Below are 23,951 nucleotides of genomic sequence, written 5' to 3'. Positions count from 1 at the left end.
CTCTCTCTCTCTCTCTCTCTCTCTCTCTCTGTCTGTCAGGGTGAATCCGGCTCTCCTGGAGAAAGTGGAGCTCCTGGACCGATGGTGAGTGTTTTTTAATAAATCTGCTTTATATGTTCATAACTGGCACCGAAAGCCGGATCAGAGTAAAGACTCAAACATCCATCAGAACACACATGATGAAGTCAGATTGTCTGATCAGCAGCACCTCACACTGCTCTGAGATCAGCTCTGATCAGATGCATTCTTCACCGTGTTAATAATGATGACAGCCTCAGTCTGACTGCTGTAAACACAAACAGCAGCTGAAACACTGTGTTCTCAAACCCTTTACATTCAGAGATGAAGGAGAATAGAAGCAGCTCTCCAGAGCTTAAACAGAGTTCAACATGTCAGATACATCACAAACACACACACACACACACACACACACACACACACACACACACACACACACACACACACACACACACACACACACACACACAGCTCTATGGCTATTTCTGTTAGACAGCAGCGAGAGTAAAAACAGCCTCTCATTTCATTTCTCTACAAGGACCTTCAGTACACATCTGAAATGCAGTTCATCTTCCCTTGATAAATGTGTGTGTGTGTGTGTGTGTGTGTGTGCGTGCGTGCGTGTGTGTGTGTGTGTCTCAGGGTCCGCGAGGTCTGCCTGGTGAACGGGGGCGTCCAGGACCGTCAGGAGCTTCTGTAAGAATCTTCTTTCTTTAAGGGTCTTCTGCTGCACACGGCTCAGACATTAATCATTTATAAATGTATTGATTGTGTGTCAATGTTGGCCTGAATCTGTTGCTAAAATGATCTTCCTTTCCCAATACACACATCCAAACAGCCTCACAGAACACACTAAATCTAAAGTGTGAACCCCGTCTGTCTGTCTGTCTGTCCGTCTGTCTGTCCGTCTGTCTGTCTGTCTGTCTGTCTGTCTGTCTGCTGTTCTGCTCCTCTGTTCCTCTGAGATTCAGCAATATTCAGTAATATAAACTCTTCTGCTGTGCAGGATACTCATGTTCACTGCAGACACACCACTGGGAGAAAATGAGCAGAATAGTCTGTGTGTAGTCTTGTAGAGAGTGTGGATCAGCGGCGCAGTGATGTCCAGAAGTGTAGTAATGCTGTGTAGAGGATGGGGTTAGGTTATAGTCTTTATATGCTGTGTGATATGCACACGTGTGTGCACATGATGACGACGATGATGATGACGCACAGCACTGAGGTGTGTGTGTGTGTGTGTGTGTGTGTGTTTTATCAGGGTGCTCGTGGTAATGACGGTCTGCCTGGCGGTGCTGGTCCACCGGTGGGTTTGAGGATCCTTCATTTCTTCAGTCGCTGTGAATCGTGTCTTTATTTGCAGATCAGCAGCTCATCGCATGTGTGTGTGTGTGTGTGTGTGTGTGTGTGTGTGTGTGTGTGTGTGTGTGTGTTCAGGGTCCCGTTGGTACAGCAGGATCTCCCGGGTTCCCAGGATCCCCCGGTGCAAAGGTGTGACCTCTCTTGATTCCTCTATCAATGATCCCTCATGTCTCTGCTGCATCACAGTCACTATTCACACCTGTACAGCAGAACACACACCTGTACACCTGACACTGACTCAATAGAACACACACCTGTACCACAGAACACACACCTGTACCACAGAACACACCCCTGTACCACAGAACACACACCTGTACCACAGAACACACACCTGTACCACAGAACACACACCTGTACACCTGTGTTGCTCCAGCAGATGAACACTCGTAGCTCCACACACACACACACTGAGGTGTCTCAGATGTTGCTGATGGAGGTTTACTGACGGTGTGTGTCTCTCAGGGTGAAGCGGGACCAACCGGAGCCCGAGGGCCTGAGGGAGCACAGGGGCCCCGTGGAGAGTCTGGTGTTCCTGGAGCCTCGGGACCCTCTGGAGTCTCTGTGAGTATTAAACAGCAGGGCAGGGGACGCGGGTACGGATGGAGATCAGGGTTAGCTGGAGGAGAAACACTGGAAGAGTCCGTTTATCACACACACAATGACAACTCACAGTGCTTTACAGAGCCATGAGTGAAAACACTGACCGATAATGGAGGCTGGAGAGAAGATGAACTGCTCAAACATGTAAACATTAAGTGTGGCGGCTGTTCTGCCTCACCTGGGCTGCGTCACACTTCACATACTAACTGTGCTAAATAGGGTTAGTGTGTCTCAAATCCCAGTAATCAATCAGAACTGATGAACAACGGGGTGTGTTTTATTCTCTGTATCTGCAATGCTCTGAGGTTTGTAAAGCAGTAATAATACTCCAGCCAGCCGTTATTGTGGAGTGAAGGCGTGTGGTGTGCCTCTGCATCAGGAGTGTTGTCTGGTATTGATCAGTGTTCTCCGTCCGCAGGGTAACCCTGGTTCTGACGGGATGCCTGGAGCCAAAGGATCAGTGGTGCGTACATGAGGATATTTTGTCCATTTGACCACTCCAGAGAACATCTGTCTGATGTGTGTGTGTGTGTGTGTGTGTGTGTGTGTGTGTGTGTTTGTCTGTACGTGTGTGTTTTAGGGCGCTCCGGGTATCGGTGGAGCTCCTGGTTTCCCGGGTCCGCGTGGTCCTCCAGGCCCTCAGGGAGCGACAGGTCCTCTAGGGCCAAAGGGTCAATCTGTGAGTCCACAATACACACACACACTGAAACACACACTTTCTGTGTGTCCGCTATACACACACACTGACCACCCAAACAGACACTGACGTCAGAAACACACACTTTACCAGCAGTGCTGTAAGCTCTGTGTTGAACAGATATTTCTGTCTCCATGTCATTGAAATTGTCTACAATAATTGCAGCATTAATGATTAACTCAGTCAGGGGATTTGGATCAGTGTTAGAGAAACTAGAGATTTCTACATTTATTTGACTTCAAGAGTCATTCTGTCCCATTCATCCAGCAAACAAATCTTAAAGTGGGCAACAGTGTGGGGTCTTCATTGTGGCAGTCTGGGCTTCAAAATGCCCCACACATTCTCTATTGAAGACAAGTCTCCACTGTGTCCACTATGCTCCATCCCAGACGCCTCCCAGCCCAGACAAATGCGTCTGGACACTGTTAACATAGGGCTTCCTCCTGGCACAGTGCAGTGTTGGCTGGTGTTTGTGGATGTGACTCTGCATTGTGCTGCTTGTCACAGGTTTAGCGCAGTAGTGCTGAGCCCATGTGCTGATCTGCTTATAGATGAATGAGGACTCTTGATGCAGCGCCCCCTGAGGGGTCTTTTTTAGTCCTTTACGCACTGAAACTCCTCCAGATTCCTTCAGTCTTTAATGCTGTTCTGCACTGTTGAAGGGGAAATATCCACACGTCTTCCTCTCTTTCTCTGAGGAGTATTGTGTTCACACACTTCACTCATTTCCTCTCCTATCTGTGGTCAAATTGGCGATCCTCTGCCCATCTCTGCTCCTAAAGCACTAGAGCTTTCCTGATGAGCAGATCATCATCACATCACCTGTGAACATCACATCATCATTCAGCAGATCACCTGATCACTGCCCTGAACTGCTGCTGTATCTGTTCTGCAGTGTGTTGAGCTCTGACTGAGGAGAGGATGGAGATTCACACATGAGCAGAAGATGAGCAGCTCAACAGCAGATATTCTGTGTTCATATCGTCTGCAGTCAAACACAAGTCAGAGCACATCAGGAGATCACCGCTGTCTGTTTATTTGTGTTTTCCACGCTGCCCTAAACGTTCCCTGATTTGGGGCTTTACATGCAGTTGAAGCTAAATTCATTCACACTCCTGCAATTTTAAAACTTTTGCAAATATTTGAGCCGTATATCAGTATTGGTGCAAACACAGACAGTCTTTATTCCTACAACAGCAATAATCATCAGCAGTGTCCAGCTCTCGACCCTTCAGTCCCTCCTAACCTTCTCTATAATTCAATCTGATAAAGCCATGTGTGTGTGTGTGTTTCGACCTGCCGAGTGTGTGATCGTGTGTTCTTCTGCAGGGGGACTCGGGCCTCGCAGGGTTCAAAGGTGAAGCCGGTCCTAAAGGAGAGATTGTGAGTTCTGTTGTTTACATTCTTCCAAACTCTTGATGATCTCTGCGGAGGCTGATCGTATTGTTTCTTTAGGGAAATGCTGGTCTACAAGGGGCTCCAGGTCCTGCTGGAGAAGAAGGCAAGCGAGGACCCAGAGGAGAGCCTGGTGCTGCGGGCCCCCCAGGGCCAACTGGAGAACGGGTGAGGCATTGAGGATTACTGAGCTCTATCTTTACTGAACAGCATCCGGCTGACAAGTCGTCTGTGTTCTGCAGGGAACGCCTGGTAATCGAGGTTTTCCCGGACAAGACGGTCTTGCTGGTCCAAAGGTGAGAATAAACTCCTCTACAGCAGCTGAAGAATGCTCAAAACACTACTAAACTCAGTCTTTTCAGAAAAACAATATTCTTAGATCACGTGTGAATTAGACAATCGCAGGATAATCTGCTGGGGTAACAATGAACATGACTGGTGAATTACAGTGTCATGAGAATGAGTGACAGTAAAAGACAGTCTCGATGGTGACTAATCGGTAAATGAGCCAGTTTGAGCACGCTGGAGATCTCTACTGACGGTGGTATCTCAACATTTGCTGGACATTCTGCCAGGTCACTTCTACTTAAAGCAGTTTAAAAGTAGAACATGTAAAGTGAGTTTTCTGTAAAACATCTGTCAGTATTCTCAGTCTAATACACACCTGGAAAACAAGTGTTTACAGTGCACCACATGCTGCTAAGCCTGTTTGGTGGTGCTTTGCATTTCAGGGTGCGCCCGGAGAGCGTGGACCTGCAGGCGTATCGGGACCTAAAGGAGCCGGTGGAGATCCAGGGCGGCCGGGAGAACCAGGTCTACCTGGTGCAAGGGTAAGCCAGATCACCTGTCGGTTCAGGTCGGCTTTCACAGGTTTGTCTTAACCAGGAGTGGTTTTTGTTATGCAGGGTTTGACGGGACGTCCAGGAGACGCCGGTCCACAGGGCAAAGTCGGTCCGTCTGTGAGTAGACACTGGTTTACAGGCCAGATCTCCTGCCTGTATAAACAACACTTATGAACAATTATTTCAGGAAGTAAGAATTAGAGCAATGCAGTAATGCAACATTAGAAGGAGCGCTTAGGCTGTTGAAGGACGACTCTGTTTCTGCAACATTATTAATCTATATAGGTAATATTCTAACATCAATGCAATGCTGCTCCGTCACTTCCTGTTTCCTGTCACATGACTTCAATCTTACAGAAGAACACACACATTAAATACATGTTCAGATGTGTTGTGTCTTCATTTACCGTGTGTTTTGTTGAGGGTGTAGGGCGCTCCGGGTGAAGACGGTCGTCCGGGACCCCCGGGGCCTCAGGGTGTTCGCGGTCAGCCAGGAGTCATGGGATTCCCGGGACCCAAGGGTGGAAATGTAAAAACCAACACTCTTCTTAGTCCATGTCTGTCTGTCTGTGCGTGTTATTATTGCTCTGTTGTGTCAATATTCAATCATAACCCTTTTATGTGCATCTGTGTCTCGCTGCAGGGTGAGGCTGGAAAGGCTGGAGAGAAGGGACTCGCTGGAGCTCCGGGTCTGCGTGTAAGTGTTGATTTGCAGCTTCATAAACTCAGAGAAACGAGCGGACACACAACAGACGGATCTCCAGAGTCTGAAACACTGCTGAGAGCCTCTTCTAGAGCTAAAACTCTGACCTGGTCTAGGAAAACTCGACATTTGGATGTGCTTCGTGGTTTTCGTCTCTATTTCAGTCAGCTTCAGCAGTTTCTAAGCAGATATTTTAGTAAATGATCATTTACAAAGTGAAAATAGTGAGCGCGATATTACAGCGAGAACACACTGTTCCCAGAACTAGTGATTGAGTTTTATTGAAGCCAGATCAGAGCTCTGAACACAGCACGAGTAATGCCCGCTTGGAGAACTGAAAACTCAACCTTTAGTTAGCAGAACGCTGTCTGACTCTGCAGCGTGTTCAGATCATTACGGTCCTGTTCTGCGCTTCAGGAGCTGAACCAGATCAACTCCTGCCCACGCTTGGCTCCAGATAAGAGAGAGAGCATTACTTCAGTCTGCAGTGTTGGACTTTCTGATCATAGTAGAGCATCTAAATATCAGAGTCTGACATAAACCACACGCCTGGATCAGGTTCATGGCTGCTCTTGCTGAAATTACCACCACCATAGTGAAGAACACATTAAACAGTGTGCGCACATGCACTGATAATGCTGATCATCGCTCTCCAGGAGTGTTTGTGTCCTGTTCTTTCTCATAATTGACCCTTCACTAACGCCTCCCTTCTCTCTTCTGGTGTGTGTGTTTCCTCATCAGGGTCTGCCTGGTAAAGATGGAGAGACCGGTGCTGCTGGGCCTCCAGGACCTGCCGTGAGTGTGTTACGCATGTTTGAGTGTGTGATGTTCACATGAGTGTGTGTGATGCTCATAAATATATGTGTGTGTGTGTGTGTGATGTTCATAGGGCTCTGCGGGAGAGCGAGGCGAGCAGGGACAGCCGGGACCATCAGGCTTCCAGGTGAGAGACAGTGAGATCAGCAGATGGGCCTCGGAGTGTCCCTCCACACCAACTGAACTAATCTCCTTAATTAAGTGTGGCGTCCACTGAGGATCTGATTGGTGCTTTTGTTGTCTGTAGGGTCTGCCTGGACCCCCGGGGCCCCCCGGTGAGGGAGGTAAACCTGGAGATCAGGTGAGAGATCCAGAATCCTCCTGACTTAAACAAGAGGAAACTCACTGTTTATTTCACCGGATGCAGATGTGTGTGTGTGTGTGTGTGTGTGTGTGTGTGTGTGTGTGTGTAGTGAAATCTGTGTGTTTCTCATGCAGGGAGTTCCTGGAGAGGCCGGAGGGGCAGGGGCTACCGGACCCCGAGTGAGTCTCTTTTCTCCATCTGTGTGTGTGTGTGTGTGTGTGTGTGTGTGTGTGTGTTTTCTCCAATGTTAAACTCCTGCTGCTCCTCAGGGTGAGCGAGGGTTCCCAGGAGAGAGAGGCGGTGCTGGGCCACAGGGGCTCCAGGGGCCCCGGGGTCTACCAGGAACACCAGGAACCGACGGCCCCAAGGTCAGCAGATCCGTACACACACCGACACACACACCGTACACACACACACACACACACACACACACACACTGCAGGTTTGACTGTGAAACGCAGGGCTGTGTGCTCGTCAGTGATTGAGCCTGTAGCTGTGTTTATCTGCTCTGTGTGCAAGAATAAAGACTCATTCTCCATTTCTCACGCTGCAAAGATGACGGAAACACTGCCGCTGGAGGAACCTGGATGAGGTGAGGTATCGGTGCCAGAGGAGGAGTGTGAGATCTCATGTCTCAGGGAGGGTTATTAGCCTTTACACCCGTCAGAAGATTTGAGTGTTCTGTGAAAGTTCTGGAAATGTGGACACAAGTTTAGAAATGAAGTGTCTCTGTAAATATTGGTAAATAAAACTACACAAAGGGTTGTTTAATTGTGTGTTGACTTGTGTGAGCGGCGGTCTCTGATGCTGTGGTGGTCTATAGGGTGGTGTGGGACCCGCGGGGACAGCTGGAGCTCAGGGTCCTCCAGGACTGCAGGGAATGCCCGGAGAGAGAGGCACGTCTGGGAATCCAGGACCAAAGGGCGACCGAGTAAGTCACTTGTGAAACCTGTTTCACTTTAAAATACTCGAATACGTAAACTGAAGACACACGCTACTGTGAAGTCTAGAAGAGGACATGAGCGTGTAGAACACAGGCTAGGGTTTGGCTAATTCTGCTCTTTCAAAGATAATATTAGAGGTTTTAGATGAAGGATCTGTGATGTACATCCGTTATGACACTGGAGTGTGTGTGTGTGTGTGTGTGTGTGTGTGTGTGTGTGTGTGTGTGTGTGTGTGTGTTTGACAGGGCGATAATGGAGATAAGGGACCAGAAGGAGCTCCGGGTAAAGACGGCTCAAGAGTAAGAGTCCACATCTCTCTGTTCCTCCAGTAGACATCAGACAAACCTTCAACATTCTCTTGATCTTGGATTTGTGTCACCTTCAGGATGTGTTGTGTGTGTTCTCTCTAAACAGCATTAACCAATTTCAGCTAACATCTGATGTGTGCTTCAGCATTGAAGAGCTGGTCCAGTCATTATGAATGAAATGAAAGATTAAAGCTTCTGTTTAATGTTCATTTTTCCAAATAAAGCTGGAATCTGGCCACAGTGCAGCGCCGCCGGCGTGTCTGTTCAGTGGCCAACATGATGAACAGAACTCACATATTAATGTTTAGTAAAGCGGGTCCTGTGTTGGTCTGCAGTATATAAAATACTTCAGTCAAACTAAATAAAGAGAGTCAGCTGTAGTGATCGGCCAGTGGATGAGCTGCTGTGAGTTCAGTTCTGCATGAATGTTGTGGATTCATATGTGTGAGAGTCATTAAGAGTTTTATTCAGCATTTCTGCTAAAGGTCATGAACACCAGTGCATGAAGAGGCTGCTTTGTGTCTTTACAGGGTTTAACGGGTCCAATTGGTCCAACAGGTCCTGCGGGACCCAACGGTGAAAAGGTACTGAAGATATCAGTGTATTATATCTACTAAATAAAGATATATCTATTAACTTAATATCTAATATTAATATCTGCACTGTCATTGATCATCCTCACTCATTTTTCAGGGAGAATCGGGACCCGCGGGACCGTCTGGAGTTGCGGGGACTCGCGGTGTTCCTGTGAGTGTTTGTCAGTCCTGTTCTGTCGTTTATCTCGTTTACATCTCGTACAATTAAACATATTGACTTCAGAACTGATCTACTTAGTTTAACCTTCTTCTTATGCTGGGTTTATTTCTTCATACGTTGCTTAAAACATCTGACATGATTACAGCACACCCTGCTAATCATCTCTGGCTCATTTTGATCTGTGTTGAAGACGTCTGTGTTTAGATGCTTCATAACGCTCTGACAGCAGTATTGTGCATGCCAGACAGGAATGACACAATAAAACAAACACTTCTGTATTTTTATGGCAGGGTGACCGAGGAGAGACTGGCCCTCCTGGTCCTGCTGGTTTTGCTGGTCCACCAGTAAGTTCAGCAAATGCTTTGATAGTCACACACATGAGAGTTTCCTGATATCTGCCTACATTGAAGGCCTCAGAGCTGCTATATAATGTGTCATTCAGAAACTCTGCTTTCCTCTGTATGTATTAGGGTGCAGATGGACAGCCGGGAGTGAAAGGAGAGCAGGGTGAAGGTGGACAGAAGGGTGATGCTGGAGCCCCGGGCCCTCAGGGGCCCTCTGGAGCTCCGGGCCCGCAGGTAACATCAGCGTAATTGTTCTGTTTCTGAACCGTGATGTGAAATGATGATGTTTACCCTAAAGCAGTTCTGTAGTTCTTAATACTGGACTCCTCTTTTTCTTAAAGGGACCAACCGGTGTGTCTGGACCAAAAGGGGCTCGTGGTGCTCAAGGCCCTCCTGTAAGTACAAGATCAAGTAGACACAGGACATGCAGATAAATTAATGTGTAGATAAGTAAATGTTCATTTTTAAAATGTTTGCAGGGTGCCACGGGTTTCCCCGGAGCCGCTGGAAGAGTTGGACCTCCTGGTCCTAATGTAAGAAAAGCAATAGAAAGCAAAACACATCTATAGTGTGGAGTAAAACATCTGATGAGTATGAGCAACGTTCTCACAGACATTCATGAGGGCGATCAGAGAAACCTCTGTGTGTTTTTCACTGGGTCCGCCATCATGTTTCTAATTTTCTTATTCTCAGGGTAACCCTGGTCCAGCCGGTCCTGCTGGTCCTCCTGGTAAAGATGGGCCAAAGGGTGTCAGAGGAGATGGTGGTCCTCCTGGAAGACCTGGAGACGCTGGTTTACGGGGTTCGGCTGGTCCTGCAGGAGAGAAGGGAGATCCTGGTGAAGACGGTCCTCACGTACGTACTGCAGGATCTCAGTAAACATGATTCTGACTGTAAAAGCAGATAATAAAGACGCTAACTGTGGAAGCAATGGATGAAAACCTGCTAATTAAATGAGAAGTGCACAGATATGAGCAGCTGAGTGTAAACTACTGAGTGCCCTTGAGCAGCTGGCGGTTCCTGACATTAAACCCATCTACAAACTGATCTCTCCTGTCCCTCAAACACTGCGAGACTGAAGAACTGTGCTCAGATCTCAGGAAATCTGCATTTACCTTCTGCCCTTAAGGAGCAAGATGATCTGTCCTGTTTTCAGCTTGTGTTGTTGGACCGCAGTGTGTTGATGAGTGTTTCTTCTGTTCCTCCAGGGTCCGGACGGTCCCGCAGGTCCCCAGGGTCTGGCCGGTCAGCGCGGTATCGTTGGTCTTCCAGGACAAAGAGGCGAAAGAGGATTCCCCGGCCTGCCTGGACCCTCCGTGAGTTCCAGATCAACATACTGATGTTTAATGACTAATGATGAAATACATCAACATTTCTGATGGCCCGTGGCCTGAGCAACAGTTCATAAGCTCTTCTTCAGATTTTCCTTCTCGTCATCTTTGCCAGCTGTTCAGTTTCCAGTGAATGTGACAAACAGACAAAAGCATCAGGGGCCAGAAACGGAGGCGCTTCTGCCTTTTCTGTTTCAAGCTTTTGATTTTTTCATCCACCAAAAACTGAATGTCAGGTCAAATATGGGAGCGATCATGCCTTGAGTTTACTGTCAATAAATAGCAAAGAACAAATAATGTTAACACAGGCATGTGTGGCTGTTAATCTCACTGTATTGCTGATCTCCATGGCAGGGTGAGCCGGGTAAGCAGGGGGCTCCTGGGGGACCCGGGGACAGAGGACCTCCTGGCCCTGTAGGGGCACCAGGTCTGACCGGCGCTGCAGGAGAGCCGGGGAGAGAGGTACGGCTAACCAGACTTCTGATTCACTAATTAATAAGACTTAAACATGATGTTTAAGAATGAAATGATACCCTGCAGCATCTGACTGTTCAGGGTTAGAGAACAATGACAAGGACATCATTTTACCTTTCACTACAAAAGAGATTAGCTGATTAAATATGGGTCCAATTATTATTCTAATAATATCAGGTGTGTAAAATAATGAATGACTGAACCGTAAGTGTTCACTTCCTGTGTTCCTCAATGCTCCTGGAGAACTCTTACACTGCCAGAAGCTTAAACACTAGAGTAGAACCAAATAGATGAAGACATTCACACACACTGCACATACATGAGCTGGATTAATGCAAGATTCATGTCGTGTAAATCGTTTGCAGGGCAATCCTGGATCTGATGGTCCTCCTGGTCGAGATGGTTCTGCTGGAATAAAGGTAGGGAGGATATGTGGACCTGGTTTCACTAACTGTAATGACCATGGTGTAGTCTGAGTGCTGCTTGCTGACGATCGGTCTGTGTTCTGTTCAGGGAGACCGAGGTGACACGGGTCCAGCTGGAGCTCCTGGTGCTCCAGGGGGTCCTGGTGCTCCTGGTCCAGTCGGACCCACTGGTAAACAGGGAGACAGAGGAGAGGCGGTAAGTACAGATTTTTACAGCTCTTCATGACGTGTAGAATAAAATGTATGTATTAGTGATGTTATGGTAGAATTATCAAGAATGATCACTGTTCTCATTCAAACAACAACTAAAAACCCCCCACCAACCAAACACTTGAGCACAATGGAACAATGTCTCAGAAAATGACATGACAGAAAAGAGGACTTATTCTTTCCAAAAGATTATTCTAATCGTAATGAGAAGTCTAATGATGACATTTAATGAGGAAGGCACATGACACACTCATTCCTTTCAACTGCAGGGTCCCCATGGGCCTTCTGGACCTCCAGGGCCTGCTGGAGCTCGGGGAATGCCTGTGAGTACCTATCATGTCAGAAATTAATAGCATTCTGGCGTAATTACAGCATTTTTCTTCATTATCAAGTCTGTTTGTTAAAACTCAAATTCTGCTTTTAGCAGTCCATTTGTCAATATACACTCCTAATTCAGTGTAGACCTTCAGAATTAATGTGTAAGCCATGTTCATTAATCACAGGGACCACAAGGACCGCGTGGAGATAAAGGAGAAGGTGGGGATTCGGGAGATAGAGGGCAGAAAGGACACAGAGGCTTCACTGGTCTCCAAGGTCTGCCTGGGTCTCCTGTAAGTGCCTACATCGCTCATATTTGCACTCATTTTGTGTAAATGACGTACAAATGTAAGATGTAATGTGATTACTCAAAGGCATGTTTACACTCCAAACACAGGGTCAACCTGGTGATCAAGGTGCTTCTGGACCTTCTGGACCCGGTGGAGCAAGAGTATGTATATTAATGATAAGTCTGCATGAGGACTGATTTTTGCAGGGTGTGCTCTGCAGTGTTAAGGTCCAGTGTTAACCTTTCAACACCTTTTAGGGACCCCCAGGCCCTGTCGGTCCAGCTGGAAAAGATGGAGCAAACGGTTTACCTGGACCCATTGGACCCCCGGGACCCCGTGGTCGTTCTGGGGAGACTGGTCCATCAGTAAGTACCAAAAAAAAAACACCTTTCACACCTCTACTTTGGAAAAGTCAGGAAAGTGGGCGTGTCCAGCTCTGTTTAGGAGGGAGTGTCAGAGGAGCAAAAGAAAGAGGGTCTGTAAAAATTTTGCATAAAAATGGGAGTGTCAATTTGGGCACGTGCTCAAAACACACACACGCAGGGGAGAAAGTGGACATGGACATCAGTAATCGAATTATTTGCCAAATGATTAAATGGTGGACTTTAACTGCAGTTTGGCTCGTTCATTCAGGGAATTCATCCATGCCCCTCGTGACAAATGAGATATTTGATTCGAGGAACTGCTCTAAGTGTGTATTTTTCATGCAATGTTTGTTACCGCACAGCGAATGAGAGAAAAACCCCTCCGCATTTCCCAGTAACTTAGATGTACTCGGCAGGAAGTCGTGTGTACAAAATGTGGTGAAAATGTGGTGAAGTTTGATTGTGGTGCTAACATGTTTACACTCGGTGTAAGAGTTAGTTGGATACAAACTAACTTTGCTATCTGAATATACAAAGAGCACTGGCTGCTCACTTATCAAATCTGTAGAGCCAGGACAATCATCAGCAACTAGAGCCGCGTCGTTATTAAGAGGAGACGAGCAGCAAATCCGGATCTCACCATTTCCAGATGAGAAAAGCTCTCGGGTAAACAATGTTTCTTAGACACTTATTGTTGTCTCGCATCGTATGCACTGTAATCCACACGTGAGTCCAGCTGCGCTCTCATAGAGAAAATGAAAACAAAAGCAAATCATAAAAGCAACACTGCACGCTTGTTTTGGCAACACAACGTGGCGTCTCTCTGCCGTCTGAACACTGTAACATTAATGAATATTAATGAAGTTGCACAATAGAGCGCGCTGATTGGTTTGAACCAAGCCTTACCCATTTATTAATGCAGCACACTCAGACGTAATACGGCACTCCCAGGTACAGACGTCCAGTCTACACGCTTTAATACAGGCTAAGATGTCATGGCCCTGACGCAGCTTCAAAAATTAATTTCAAACCAAAAGTACGAATATGGTCGAAATAACGCAAAAACAACCAATTTTCACTTTTTAGTAAGATTTATGTGTCCTAATAGTGTTTTTAGCTGTGTGGGACACATATACGACTGTCAACAGCTCAAAAAGTGTGTTTTGGTGTTTCGTTACCCTTTAAACTCCCCAGAACCCAAGTTGGTGACCGCTGTTCTAGTCAAACCCAATTGAATCCACTGCTCAGCTCGTCATGTAAGATTAGCCTTTCACAGGTGTACTGTTGTGGCATCTCCAGGTGTAGTCTTTAATGTTCTGCTGATATAAAGACATGTTGAAAACACACTGCTTCTCCAAAAGGGTCCTCCTGGAACTCCTGGACCCCCTGGTCCTCCTGGCCCTCCGGGACCTGGCATCGACATGTCAGCCTTTGCTGGTCTGTCTCAGCTTGAGAAGTCTCCTGATCCCCTGAGGTACATGAGGGCAGACCAGGCCGCAGATGGTAACCATCAGCATGATGCAGAGGTGGATGCCACGCTCAAATCCCTGAACAACCAGATGGAGAACATCCGCAGGCCTGATGGCACCAAAAAGAGCCCGGCCCGGACCTGCAGAGACCTGAAGCAGTGCCACCCAGACTGGAAGAGCGGTGAGCCGGACTCGTGATGAAGGATTGTCTTCTGTCTTGTGTTCTGTGTATTTGTGGCATTGAGTGAGTTCTGTGTCTCTCTGCAGGCGAATACTGGATTGACCCGAACCAGGGCTGCACCGTCGATGCTATCAAAGTGTTCTGCAACATGGAGACCGGCGAGAGCTGCATTTACCCCAAACCTGCCAACATCCCACGCAAGAACTGGTGGACTACGAAGGGTGGGGATCGCAAACACATTTGGTTTGGGGAAGCCATGAATGGAGGATTCCACGTGAGTTTTTATTTTACTTTCTGGTCCTGCTGACCCTCTGGTTGAACTCAGGACCATCTTCAGAACTGTCCTTCAATTCTTAGATCCTCTTAAGAGTTCTCTGTTTTTTGTGACCACAGTTTAACTATGGAGACGAGAATCTGTCGCCAAATACAGCCAGTATTCAGATGACCTTCCTCAGACTGCTGTCCACTGAAGCCTCGCAGAACCTTACCTACCACTGCAGGAACAGCATCGCCTACATGGACGAATCCTCTGGGAACCTGAAGAAGGCTCTGCTGCTGCGCGGATCCAATGATGTGGAGATCCGGGCGGAAGGAAACAGCCGCTTCACCTACAGCGTTCTGGAGGACGGATGCAAGGTGAGAGGATGCCGTTAACTGGGGAATCAGGAATTGCATGAATGCAAGAAATGAATGAATGAAAGATTTTGCACTCGTGTTTACAGAGAAATGGCTGTAAAAGCTGCGCAGTAGAATGCACACTAACCGCTGACGTCTTCTGTCCCCACAGAAACACACAGGACAGTGGAGCAAGACCGTCATTGAGTATAAATCCCAGAAGACGTCTCGCCTGCCCCTTGTGGACATTGCCCCTGTGGATATAGGAGGAGCACATCAGGAGTTCGGAGTGGATGTAGGAGCCGTCTGTTTCTTATAAGACAGAAGGACGGATTAAACACACACTTGAGAGTGAGGAGTAAAGAAAGAGAGAAACTAAAGAACTAGACATTTTAAGCGGGACATCTTTATGATAGACAACAGAAGTGCTTCCGAACGTATTTTTAGGATATGCACTGATAGGCAGTGTCAGTCTTCACCTGTGACTGTGCTGTCACTCATTCCCACCTCCACCCTCCGGGACCACCTCCATCTACAGCAGAACGGTGTATGAGGGAGAAACCAGAGCAAAGACAGAAGCAGAAGAGTCTTCGTATTTATTTATTGTTAAGGTGCTATTCCCCTGTCATTAGGATCATCAGCGACAGTCCCCGTATTAAGCATTCAACTCCCACAGACTTTACACCACCCTGAGCCTTCATATGCGAGTGCTGGTGTTTCTCACGGCCACAGTCTGTGTACATCACTGCGCATTCAAGCTTAATCAGCGGTGCTAATCTTTCAGAATGCCTTGCAGATTTTTACAACAGCCTGATATATAATAGACATCTAATTGTTTGTTTGTATATATGTGTGTGTGTGTGTGTGTGTGTGTGTGCGCACATTACAGTTAGCTTTTCATTCTACAGTCCCCTAATCCCTATTAAGGCAGCCTGTTTAGTGTACTTTATTAGAGACCCTTCATGTAGTGGATTTACATTTGAAGCTACCTCATGCTGGACAAAACAATCACAGAGAGAGCAGTCTTTACTAGAGCCTCGAATCAGGACAAAGCCAGACTGTGCGCTGGTCACAATCAAGTAAGATCAATGAGATGTCATTGCGTCTGCCCCATTCATGCCTCTTTCTGAAATCGCCGTTTGCTAACGCTAGCTCAGTTGGTCTCATCCTGTAGACTGAAAACAGATGCATGTGATAGTGGAAAAGCTAAGCACTGTTGTAGTATTGTGTTCATTTTGCTGTTGTAGTTTTCCTGAATGCCAATGTTTAAAGTTGTACACTAGAGATGCTGTTTATCCTCTCTCTTTGGTTTTGGATGCACTCTTAGATGTAGGGGAAGAGCCGTGTAGTCGAGCGCATCAGCTCTCCTGCCATCAGTGTGTGCGCGGTGTTTGCTTCATCTTTTGTTGTGTTTGTTTTCTAAAATAAAAGGATGATGCATCTCTGTTTGGTCATATAATATGAGCTTCAGGAGTGGGTTTGTCTTCACTTTTACGGAAAATTCATAAAACATAAATTAAAGCAGCTTAATTATCAGTTCATGATGACTGGCATAAATATTGGAGATCATCTGCAGATGAAGAGCAGAGACGCATCTGTCAGCCGGCTCGGTGTGTTCGTGTTCAGTGAACGTTCACTTCTGCTGTTCTTCTTCTCATCATGGCAATAACACATCCGCCATTTTCTGCATGTCTGGTGTGGATTTACCAGGAGGCGTTCAGCTTTATTGAGGATCAACAGGAAACACACACTTGGGCTGCGTCTGAAATCGCATACTTCCCAACTTTATAGTACGCTAAAATCAGTAGTTTGTCTGAATTGATAGAATTAGAGAGTCAGGACGTGAGAAGCGCCCAGATGACCGACTACTTCAGGGGAGATTCTGAAGTGCGCATCGGATGGACACTACGGTATCCCATAATGCCCCGTGAGAGAATTCATGAATAGGAGTGAAGCAGCACAACTCACACGGGTAGACAACGTGATCATGACAATATGGCGGATGTAGTACATCTGAGTTCATAATGCTGACATTCATACTGTATAGAGCGCACTACACCAACGGCCGAGTCGTACGTTACATTCAACTGCAGTTCCCACTGAGGAGCAGCCGGTTTCAGACGCAGCCTTGGTTTGCATCCATGTTTGTGTTCCAGTCTGATTTTACATGCCCTTCACACACGTCTGAAGCATCTTCATGTGTGTGTGTGTGTGTGTGTGTGTGTGTAGTATGAATGTATATCAGACGCTCTACATCAGCTATTTATCCCCATCATGTGACCTACCTGCGCTGCTTTACTCACAGTCATGAATTCTCCCGCGGTGCATTATGGGATAGCGTAGAGTGAGCACTATAGAATCTGGCCAGGAATAGGGGTAGGAGGAGCAGGTCATCCGGACGGTCCAGCCTATGGCTAATACAGGGGTGCTTAGTGCCTTTATTCATCAGTTCCCCTATAGCGCATGTGTTTGGACTGTGGGGGAAACCAGAGGAAACCCACGCCAACACAGGGAGAACATGCAAACTCCACACAGAAACACCAACTGACCCAGTCGAGACTCGAACCAGAGACCTTCTTGCTGTGAGGCGATCGTGCTTTCCACTGCACCACCGTGATGCCGCATGACAAATTACTTAAGTGTATTGTTGTTTGAATCCAGTTCATCAGCATAGATGAGTAGTGAATTTGCATAATCTCTCAGACATGTGCAGGAACTGTGATTGTAAACAAGAATAGACCAAACGGCCAAATAAAGCTGTTTAATTGAACACAAAGCAGAAGCAGACCGGCTGCACAAGGCCCTGACCAAAACTGCACAACTGAAGGAACATGAAGTAAACTGAGGGACAATACAGGGATATGGTATAGAATTTATTGCACTTGGGTACAGGAGTATTAAGAGTGCACTTTACTTTATGATGTATTGCAGTATTGTAGATGTATTTCTGTAGTTACACTTCTGAAAAGTGCAACATATTGTATTGGGGTAGACCTTCAGCAATAGAACTAAAGTACTGAAACCTCATTAGGAAACTGTTGTCCACCGAGCAGCAGCAGCAGTTGTTGTTGTTGTTGTTGTTGTTGTTGTTGTTGTGCTTCAGTTGTATTGCAGAAGCAGTACTTCATCATAGCAGTATCACTTCAGTACTGTGGCAGTAGCTGTTCTTCAGTTGTGTTGCAGTAATACTGAATTATTCTGAAATTATGCTGTTTTTTATAAGTCGCCTCTCTTGTATTATGAGAGCAGATCTGCGTGTGTTGAGTGTGAAGTGTTGAACATCACACACTTGTGTTGAGCAGCTGAAGAAGAGCATCATCTGGGTTATGAAGTCCTCTTCATGGTCATTCAGTCATTGATTTGCTTTTCGGCTTAGTTCCTTCATTAATCAGGGCTCACCACAGCGGAATGAACCGCCTCATCTGTTTAGAATAAAGGGCATGTAAGTATGAATGCATTACTTCTACTCTTAATATTATAAAGTGGTGTAGAGTAGTGCTCAAGTATGAGATTTGAGACGCAGCTTATGAGTTTGGACAGACTCCTCGACTGTTTCCACTGCGCCTCCTGCTGGTGGATCTGCTGCTCTGCAGCTTCCTCTTGTCAGTGTATCTGTGTGCGGGGTCAGATCTGTCTTCAGCTGCAGTTCTCTTCATCCCCCGACTCTCTCTGAGCTCCTGAAGGCTCTGCTGCAGAGTTCTGCCTGTCCTGTAGCGCCCCCTGGTGGACACACTTTCTCTTTTGTGTTTTTCTCTCTCCTCCTCCGGGTAGTGGAGCGATGTGGGAATGTCTCACAGCAGATGCGTTTCAGCTCTGACCTGTTCCTCCTGCTCTTCTGCTCGGTGTTGTCGGTTCTGTGCTGCTCAGATCTCCGACTCTTCTCTTCAGTGCAGAAACTCAGAGTCCTGATCGTGTTGTTGATCATTCAATTGTGTCAGTTTTCTGTTTACCTGTGAGCGGATCTAGACTTGCAGTAAGAGTTCTTCATCCGTCCATCCTCCAGCCATTCATCCATTGATTGATTAATTAATTTGTTTATTCATTCATTCTCCTTCAGCTTAGTCCCTTTATTAATCAAGGGTCGCCACGGCGGAATGAACCGGCAGCAACTTATCCAGCATATGTTTTACACAGCAGATGCCCTACCAGCTGCAACCCAGCACTGGGAAACACACTCTCATTCTCTCTCTCTCTCTCTCTCTCTCTCTCACACACACACACACACACACACACATGCTCATACACTAATGTAGTTGATCAGTTCCCCTGTAGCGCATGTGTTTGGACTGTGAGGGGGGGTTCTGTCACTGTTCTGTCGGCATGTGGACGTGTCACCAGTGTCAGAACAGCACTTCAGCACCGTCTGCTTGTTCGTTTGTTTTCCAGCTGCCGGTTTTCTGTCAGATCTTCATGATCTTCTCACACACTCACAAGTGACGACATTCATCTAAAGGAAATGCTTCATCAAACAATAACAGTAATAAAAGGATCAGCGCTGTGGAGATGAGCAGGTGCTGCTGTCCGTGTCCAGAACACCCCGCAGAGCAGCCGCTGACTGCATGGCGGATTAATCTGCTGTACTCAGTGAAGAGCAGGAGTCCGTCCTCTGTGATGCGACACAGCCCTGCACAGCATCTTCACCTGATCTTCAAGCTTTGTAGGAGACTGCACTTCTCCAGACAGCATCTGCAGCTGAGGAAAACAGCATCTTCACGGTTGTGTCGAGTGTGAGCAAGTGTGTGTGTGTGTGTGTGTGGTTTAGAAACGGAGCTCTCTGTGGAGTTTAGCACAGGATGAGGAGAGGAAGCCTGAGAGAGATGGAGAAACATCATCAGACCAGCGGCTGGAGAAGCCGAACACCAGACTAACACACACACTGCAGACGCCTGCTGTGATCAGATCAGCGGAGGACTGACGGAGGCAGAGCAGATCAGATCAGGCAGTGAGCGAGACTGCTATGGGTCACGCCATCACCTGAGAGCACCTACAGCACAGGTAAACTCATCTGCCTGCTCCAGTCCTCTGTGCATTACTGTAATCCAGCTATACCTATACCTCACGCTATACCTCTGATTAATACTGAATATTTCACTGTAAAGGAGGAGCAGCTGGATTAAAACACTATTAAAAACGTAAGAGTAGATGCTCATGCTGTCAATGTGTGTGTGTGTGTGTGTGTGTGTCTGAGACAGGTTGTGGACGCGTCATGTGTGTGTTATTAGACTGATCATTCAGAAAACACCCTGCTGGAGAACCTGCTGATCCAGAGGGAGAGGAGGCACTAAGGACACTCACACACACACACACACACACACACACACTCGGGCAGCAGCTGGGCTCTCAGTATCTCAGACTCGCACACTGGATGATAAGAAAGTATTCTGAACGGCCAAATGTCAAGAGTAGAACCGAAGAAGCCCATTGGCTGCGGCCACAGCGACTCGTCTTCTGATTGGCTCGTCGCTCCGCCGCTTTGACTCTGGCCTTTCTGTTCATCAAGTTCGGTTGAGTTGTTTGAGAGTTCATGTCAGACTTGAAGAAGCGTGAAAAACTCGCGCCCTCGCACAGAATGAGCGGTGAGTAGCGCTGAAATCCGCTTATGAACGCCGCAGAGTGCCATCTGTAACCGGCGCGGGACTCTGCGGGCAGTGTGTGTCTGTGTGTGTGTGTTGTTGAACTGATTCGCCGAAAACACTGAGCCGTGTTGTTCCTGAGCCGCTGAGTGATCAGGAGTGTTTATAAGCGCTCCATCGCGGACTCTGAGCTGATTTTCCTCAAGTGAGCTGAAGTTAGCCGAGATCTCCAGCGTTAGCGTTAGTTGAATTGATCTTTACAGCGACCTACATTGAGTTATATAAGAGTGGTAAACAGGAGTGTGTGTGATGTGATCATGTATGCGACGGAACTCACGCACACACACACACACACACACACTCGGGGGTTTTGGCTAATATTGGTGTTTTGATGAGCTACAGGGCTAAAGCTGATGTGTGAGAGTGAATATGGCGCGTGTTCGGCTAACTCTGCTAACTGTCTCGCGCACTACATAGTGATGTTGTCTGTGCCCTGATCAGTGTGCACTGTGTGTGTGTGTGTGTGTGTGTGTGTCAGATCCACAGAAGAGCTCCATGGCGGACTCAGAGCCCGGCTTCCCCCAGAAGAGCAGCTCCAGCTCGGCGCAGGTGAGCAGCGCGTTTATACCCGAGTTTACCACACAGGTGAGTCGCGCCACTTCCGGTCTCTGAGGGAGAGGAGAACCAGGAAGAGCATCTGCGCACACTGGCCACTCAGAGGAGGGGTGTGTGTGTGTGTGTGTGTGTGTGTGTGTGTGTGTGTGTGTGTGTGTGTGTGAGCAGCGGGGTGTTCTCCTGTGCTACCCTTCTGAATCTCCTCTGTCCCCGGATCTCTGTTCTGGGCTCAGCTGGCCGCTGTGGATCATCTGTTGAGTGTTTGTGTGATCAGTAATAGACGTGTGAGTGTACAGGATCCTCTGTCATTGTTGTGCAGTCAATGCTCCATCCAGACGCAGAGTTTATTAGAGTTTCCTCATGTGGTAATGAGGTCTGCATATGAACAGTGTGCATTAGTGGAGCTGCACCGCTGGCTGGCTGAACTGATCGTGTGATAGTGAGTGTGAACATGTTCAGATATTGAGAAGAACCCTCACCCGTAACGTCACTACACGTACCCAGACTGCTCTCTGCTGTTCTCAGTGCAGTTGGTCTGGACAGAATATTGATGATTCCGTCTGTTAGTTGCAGTATTTTATAGCAGATTAAACTCCACTTCACACACACACACACACACACACACACACACACACACACACACACACACACACACACACACACACAGAGATATACTCCAGCAGCTGTGTGTCCTGCTGCTCTGCATCATCGCTGCTGACAGGTCTGCTGTGTTCAGATCATCAGTTCTGTCGGGTCTCCTCTTTGCTCTTGTGTGTGAGTGTTAAAGCGGCTCTGCTATGGATTGTCAGTCACTGACACGGCCCCCGCCAGTTAGAGTTTAGGACCCCTGCTGTAAGGCTTGAACACAAGTAAAGCTGTGGAATGAAGAACATTAACGTGGCGTTCCTACATCGTCTAAAGCAATGGACACCAAACTTGTTCCTGGAGGGCCGGTGTCCTGCAGATTTTATCTCCAACCCTAATCAAACACACCTGAACAAGCTGATCAAGCTCTTACTAGGTATACTTGAAACATCCAGGCAGGTGTGTTGAGGCAAGTTGGAGCTAAACTCTGCAGGGACACCGGCCCTCCAGGACCGAGATTGGTGACCCCTGGTCTAAAGAGAGGAATATTCAGTGTGTCGATGACCACGTGATGCTGCTTCACTGATGAGATGCTGACGTCCCGGCGCAGAGCGAGAGGTCCACATCCATCACTCCTGCAGGCAGTGGAGAGCAGTGTTCACACTACTGTGATCTAATCATCTCATCAGGGTCATCATTATATCAGTAAAGGCTCTGTTCAACAGTTAATTAATCAAATGCAGCATAACAGCTGAACTGCTCACTAACAGAGAGTCCACACTGTGCCGAACGAGGAGAGCCCACTGCAGAACACACACTACACTGCCTGCTGTATTCTGAGTGAACACTAAATACACTAAATACAGTTTAGGGTGTAGTGCTGTGATTATACACACACACACACACACACACACACACACACACACACACTTCTGAGCACTAGCGGCGCTCCGGCGTTTGTGTTGTTTCTCCAATGCTGCACGTTTCATCTCTGAGCTGACGTGTCTCCAAGTGTGTGTGTGTGTGTGTGTGTGTGTGTGTGTGTGTGTGTGTGTGTGTGTGTGTGTGTGTGTGTGTGTGTGTGTGTGTGTGTGTGTGTGTGTGTGTGTGTGTGTGTGTGTGTGTGTGTGTGTGTGTGTGTGTGTGTGTGTGTGTGTGTGCGCGCGCGTGTGCGTGCGCATGTGTGTGTCAGAGTGTCTCACGAGGCTGTTTCTCTCTGCAGGACTCGCAGCAGCCATCACCGCTAGCACTGTTAGCCGCTACGTGCAGTCGCATCGATGAGAACGGTGCGGCGGAGCCTCAGACCCAGGACTCTCAGCTGGAGCTCCCGCAGGGCACCAATGGCTGGCACATCAGCCCTGCAGGCACACAGACGCCCACCAGTGCAGCTGCCGCAGTGCCCACAGCGCCCTCAGAGGAGCGGAGCAGAGCCGCCACCGCCACCATACAGCCGCAGTTCCTGATGCCCGCACAGAGCCAGCAGCTGCTCACTGCCCTGCCCGGCGTCATGCCCAACATCCAGTACCAGGTGATCCCGCAGTTCCAGACGGTGGACGGGCAGCAGCTGCAGCTCCAGGCAGCGCAGGACATGTCTGGGCAGCTGTTGGTGTCGTCCCCCGGCGGGCAGCAGCTCCGGGCAGCAGGCAGCGGGAACATCCTGACGGTCCCGGGCCTCTTCCAGCAGGCCATTCCTCTGCAGAACCTGAGCGCCGTGCTGCCCAACCAGACGCAGTTCCTGGCCAACGTGCCGCTGAACGCCAACATCACACTGCTGCCGGTGGGGCCCGGGCCCGTAGGCGGAGACACACACACTGCGGTAGCCGCTCCGCCACAGGGCCCTGAGTTCTGCAGCACCGCCTCCAGCACACGGGCAACAGCAGCAGTGGGCATCGCCACCCTCGCCCAGAGCAGAGCGCCCGCCGCCTCAGACGGGCAGAAGGGGCAGCCGCAGATGCTCCTGCAGGGGGTTCAGCAGGGCACGGTGTCGGCCCCGGGGCCCGTCTTCACCACACAGACCCTCTCTCAGGACGGCGTGCAGAACGTGCAGATCCAGACCATCGCCAGCGGCAGCCCAATCCTGATCCGCACGCTGGGCGCCGACGGGCAGGTGAGCTGGCAGACGCTGCAGCTGCAGAGCCCCGGTGCCCAGATCACACTGGCTCCCACTGGGGCCTCGGGGCCCGTGCAGCTCTCCGGCCTGCAGACCATCAACCTCAACACACTGGGCAGCGGCGGCCTGCAGATGCAGCCGATACAGATGCCCGTCACCATCGCCAGCGCACCAGGTCAGTCCGGGGGTACTGTTTACACACATGATAGATCCCCAAAGGTCTAGATATGTGTGTGTGTGTGTGTGTGTGTGTGTGTGTGTGTGTGTGTGACTGTGATTGCCTTCCACACACTTCCATATA

At 48.3% G+C, this 23,951-nt stretch overlaps 3 protein-coding genes across 7 annotated transcripts in view; 2 read left to right on the top strand and 1 right to left on the bottom strand.

Annotated features, from left to right (window-relative positions):
• Window positions 1–3,473, bottom strand: part of nckap1l (NCK associated protein 1 like) — a 125,328-nt gene extending 121,855 nt beyond the window's left edge. Inside the window, exon 1 of the mRNA XM_073915903.1 lies at window positions 3,288–3,473. The gene's annotated coding sequence lies outside the window, so the exon portion shown is untranslated. The remainder of the gene's footprint in view (window positions 1–3,287) is intronic.
• Window positions 1–16,226, top strand: part of col2a1b (collagen, type II, alpha 1b) — a 34,675-nt gene extending 18,449 nt beyond the window's left edge. Inside the window, exons 14-53 of one of the 2 annotated variants that reach the window (XM_073915856.1) lie at window positions 40–84; window positions 661–714; window positions 1,277–1,321; window positions 1,453–1,506; window positions 1,843–1,941; window positions 2,399–2,443; window positions 2,561–2,659; window positions 4,007–4,060; window positions 4,133–4,240; window positions 4,315–4,368; window positions 4,804–4,902; window positions 4,978–5,031; window positions 5,345–5,443; window positions 5,558–5,611; window positions 6,359–6,412; window positions 6,507–6,560; window positions 6,681–6,734; window positions 6,872–6,916; window positions 7,007–7,105; window positions 7,561–7,668; window positions 7,927–7,980; window positions 8,520–8,573; window positions 8,683–8,736; window positions 9,036–9,089; window positions 9,216–9,323; window positions 9,431–9,484; window positions 9,569–9,622; window positions 9,783–9,944; window positions 10,298–10,405; window positions 10,775–10,882; window positions 11,260–11,313; window positions 11,408–11,515; window positions 11,799–11,852; window positions 12,033–12,140; window positions 12,245–12,298; window positions 12,395–12,502; window positions 13,864–14,152; window positions 14,239–14,426; window positions 14,546–14,788; window positions 14,940–16,226. In XM_073915856.1, the coding sequence (XP_073771957.1) occupies window positions 40–84; window positions 661–714; window positions 1,277–1,321; window positions 1,453–1,506; window positions 1,843–1,941; window positions 2,399–2,443; window positions 2,561–2,659; window positions 4,007–4,060; window positions 4,133–4,240; window positions 4,315–4,368; window positions 4,804–4,902; window positions 4,978–5,031; window positions 5,345–5,443; window positions 5,558–5,611; window positions 6,359–6,412; window positions 6,507–6,560; window positions 6,681–6,734; window positions 6,872–6,916; window positions 7,007–7,105; window positions 7,561–7,668; window positions 7,927–7,980; window positions 8,520–8,573; window positions 8,683–8,736; window positions 9,036–9,089; window positions 9,216–9,323; window positions 9,431–9,484; window positions 9,569–9,622; window positions 9,783–9,944; window positions 10,298–10,405; window positions 10,775–10,882; window positions 11,260–11,313; window positions 11,408–11,515; window positions 11,799–11,852; window positions 12,033–12,140; window positions 12,245–12,298; window positions 12,395–12,502; window positions 13,864–14,152; window positions 14,239–14,426; window positions 14,546–14,788; window positions 14,940–15,086 (3,540 nt within the window). In that variant the 3' untranslated portion in view covers window positions 15,087–16,226. The remainder of the gene's footprint in view (window positions 1–39; window positions 85–660; window positions 715–1,276; window positions 1,322–1,452; window positions 1,507–1,842; window positions 1,942–2,398; window positions 2,444–2,560; window positions 2,660–4,006; window positions 4,061–4,132; window positions 4,241–4,314; window positions 4,369–4,803; window positions 4,903–4,977; window positions 5,032–5,344; window positions 5,444–5,557; window positions 5,612–6,358; window positions 6,413–6,506; window positions 6,561–6,680; window positions 6,735–6,871; window positions 6,917–7,006; window positions 7,106–7,560; window positions 7,669–7,926; window positions 7,981–8,519; window positions 8,574–8,682; window positions 8,737–9,035; window positions 9,090–9,215; window positions 9,324–9,430; window positions 9,485–9,568; window positions 9,623–9,782; window positions 9,945–10,297; window positions 10,406–10,774; window positions 10,883–11,259; window positions 11,314–11,407; window positions 11,516–11,798; window positions 11,853–12,032; window positions 12,141–12,244; window positions 12,299–12,394; window positions 12,503–13,863; window positions 14,153–14,238; window positions 14,427–14,545; window positions 14,789–14,939) is intronic. The other variant, NM_001281478.1, reaches the window with a different exon arrangement.
• Window positions 16,227–19,724: 3,498 nt separating this feature from the next.
• Window positions 19,725–23,951, top strand: part of sp1 (sp1 transcription factor) — a 7,750-nt gene continuing 3,523 nt past the window's right edge. The window contains exons 1-3 of one of the 4 annotated variants that reach the window (XM_073915507.1): window positions 19,725–19,762; window positions 20,879–20,949; window positions 22,763–23,825. In XM_073915507.1, coding sequence (XP_073771608.1) covers window positions 20,896–20,949; window positions 22,763–23,825 — 1,117 coding nt within the window. In that variant the 5' untranslated portion in view covers window positions 19,725–19,762; window positions 20,879–20,895. 4 annotated transcript variants of the gene reach the window in all.

Source organism: Danio rerio, chromosome 11, assembly GCF_049306965.1.
Source record: "Danio rerio strain Tuebingen ecotype United States chromosome 11, GRCz12tu, whole genome shotgun sequence".
NCBI lineage: Eukaryota > Metazoa > Chordata > Actinopteri > Cypriniformes > Danionidae > Danio > Danio rerio.
This window is presented reverse-complemented; position numbering and strand designations above follow the sequence as displayed.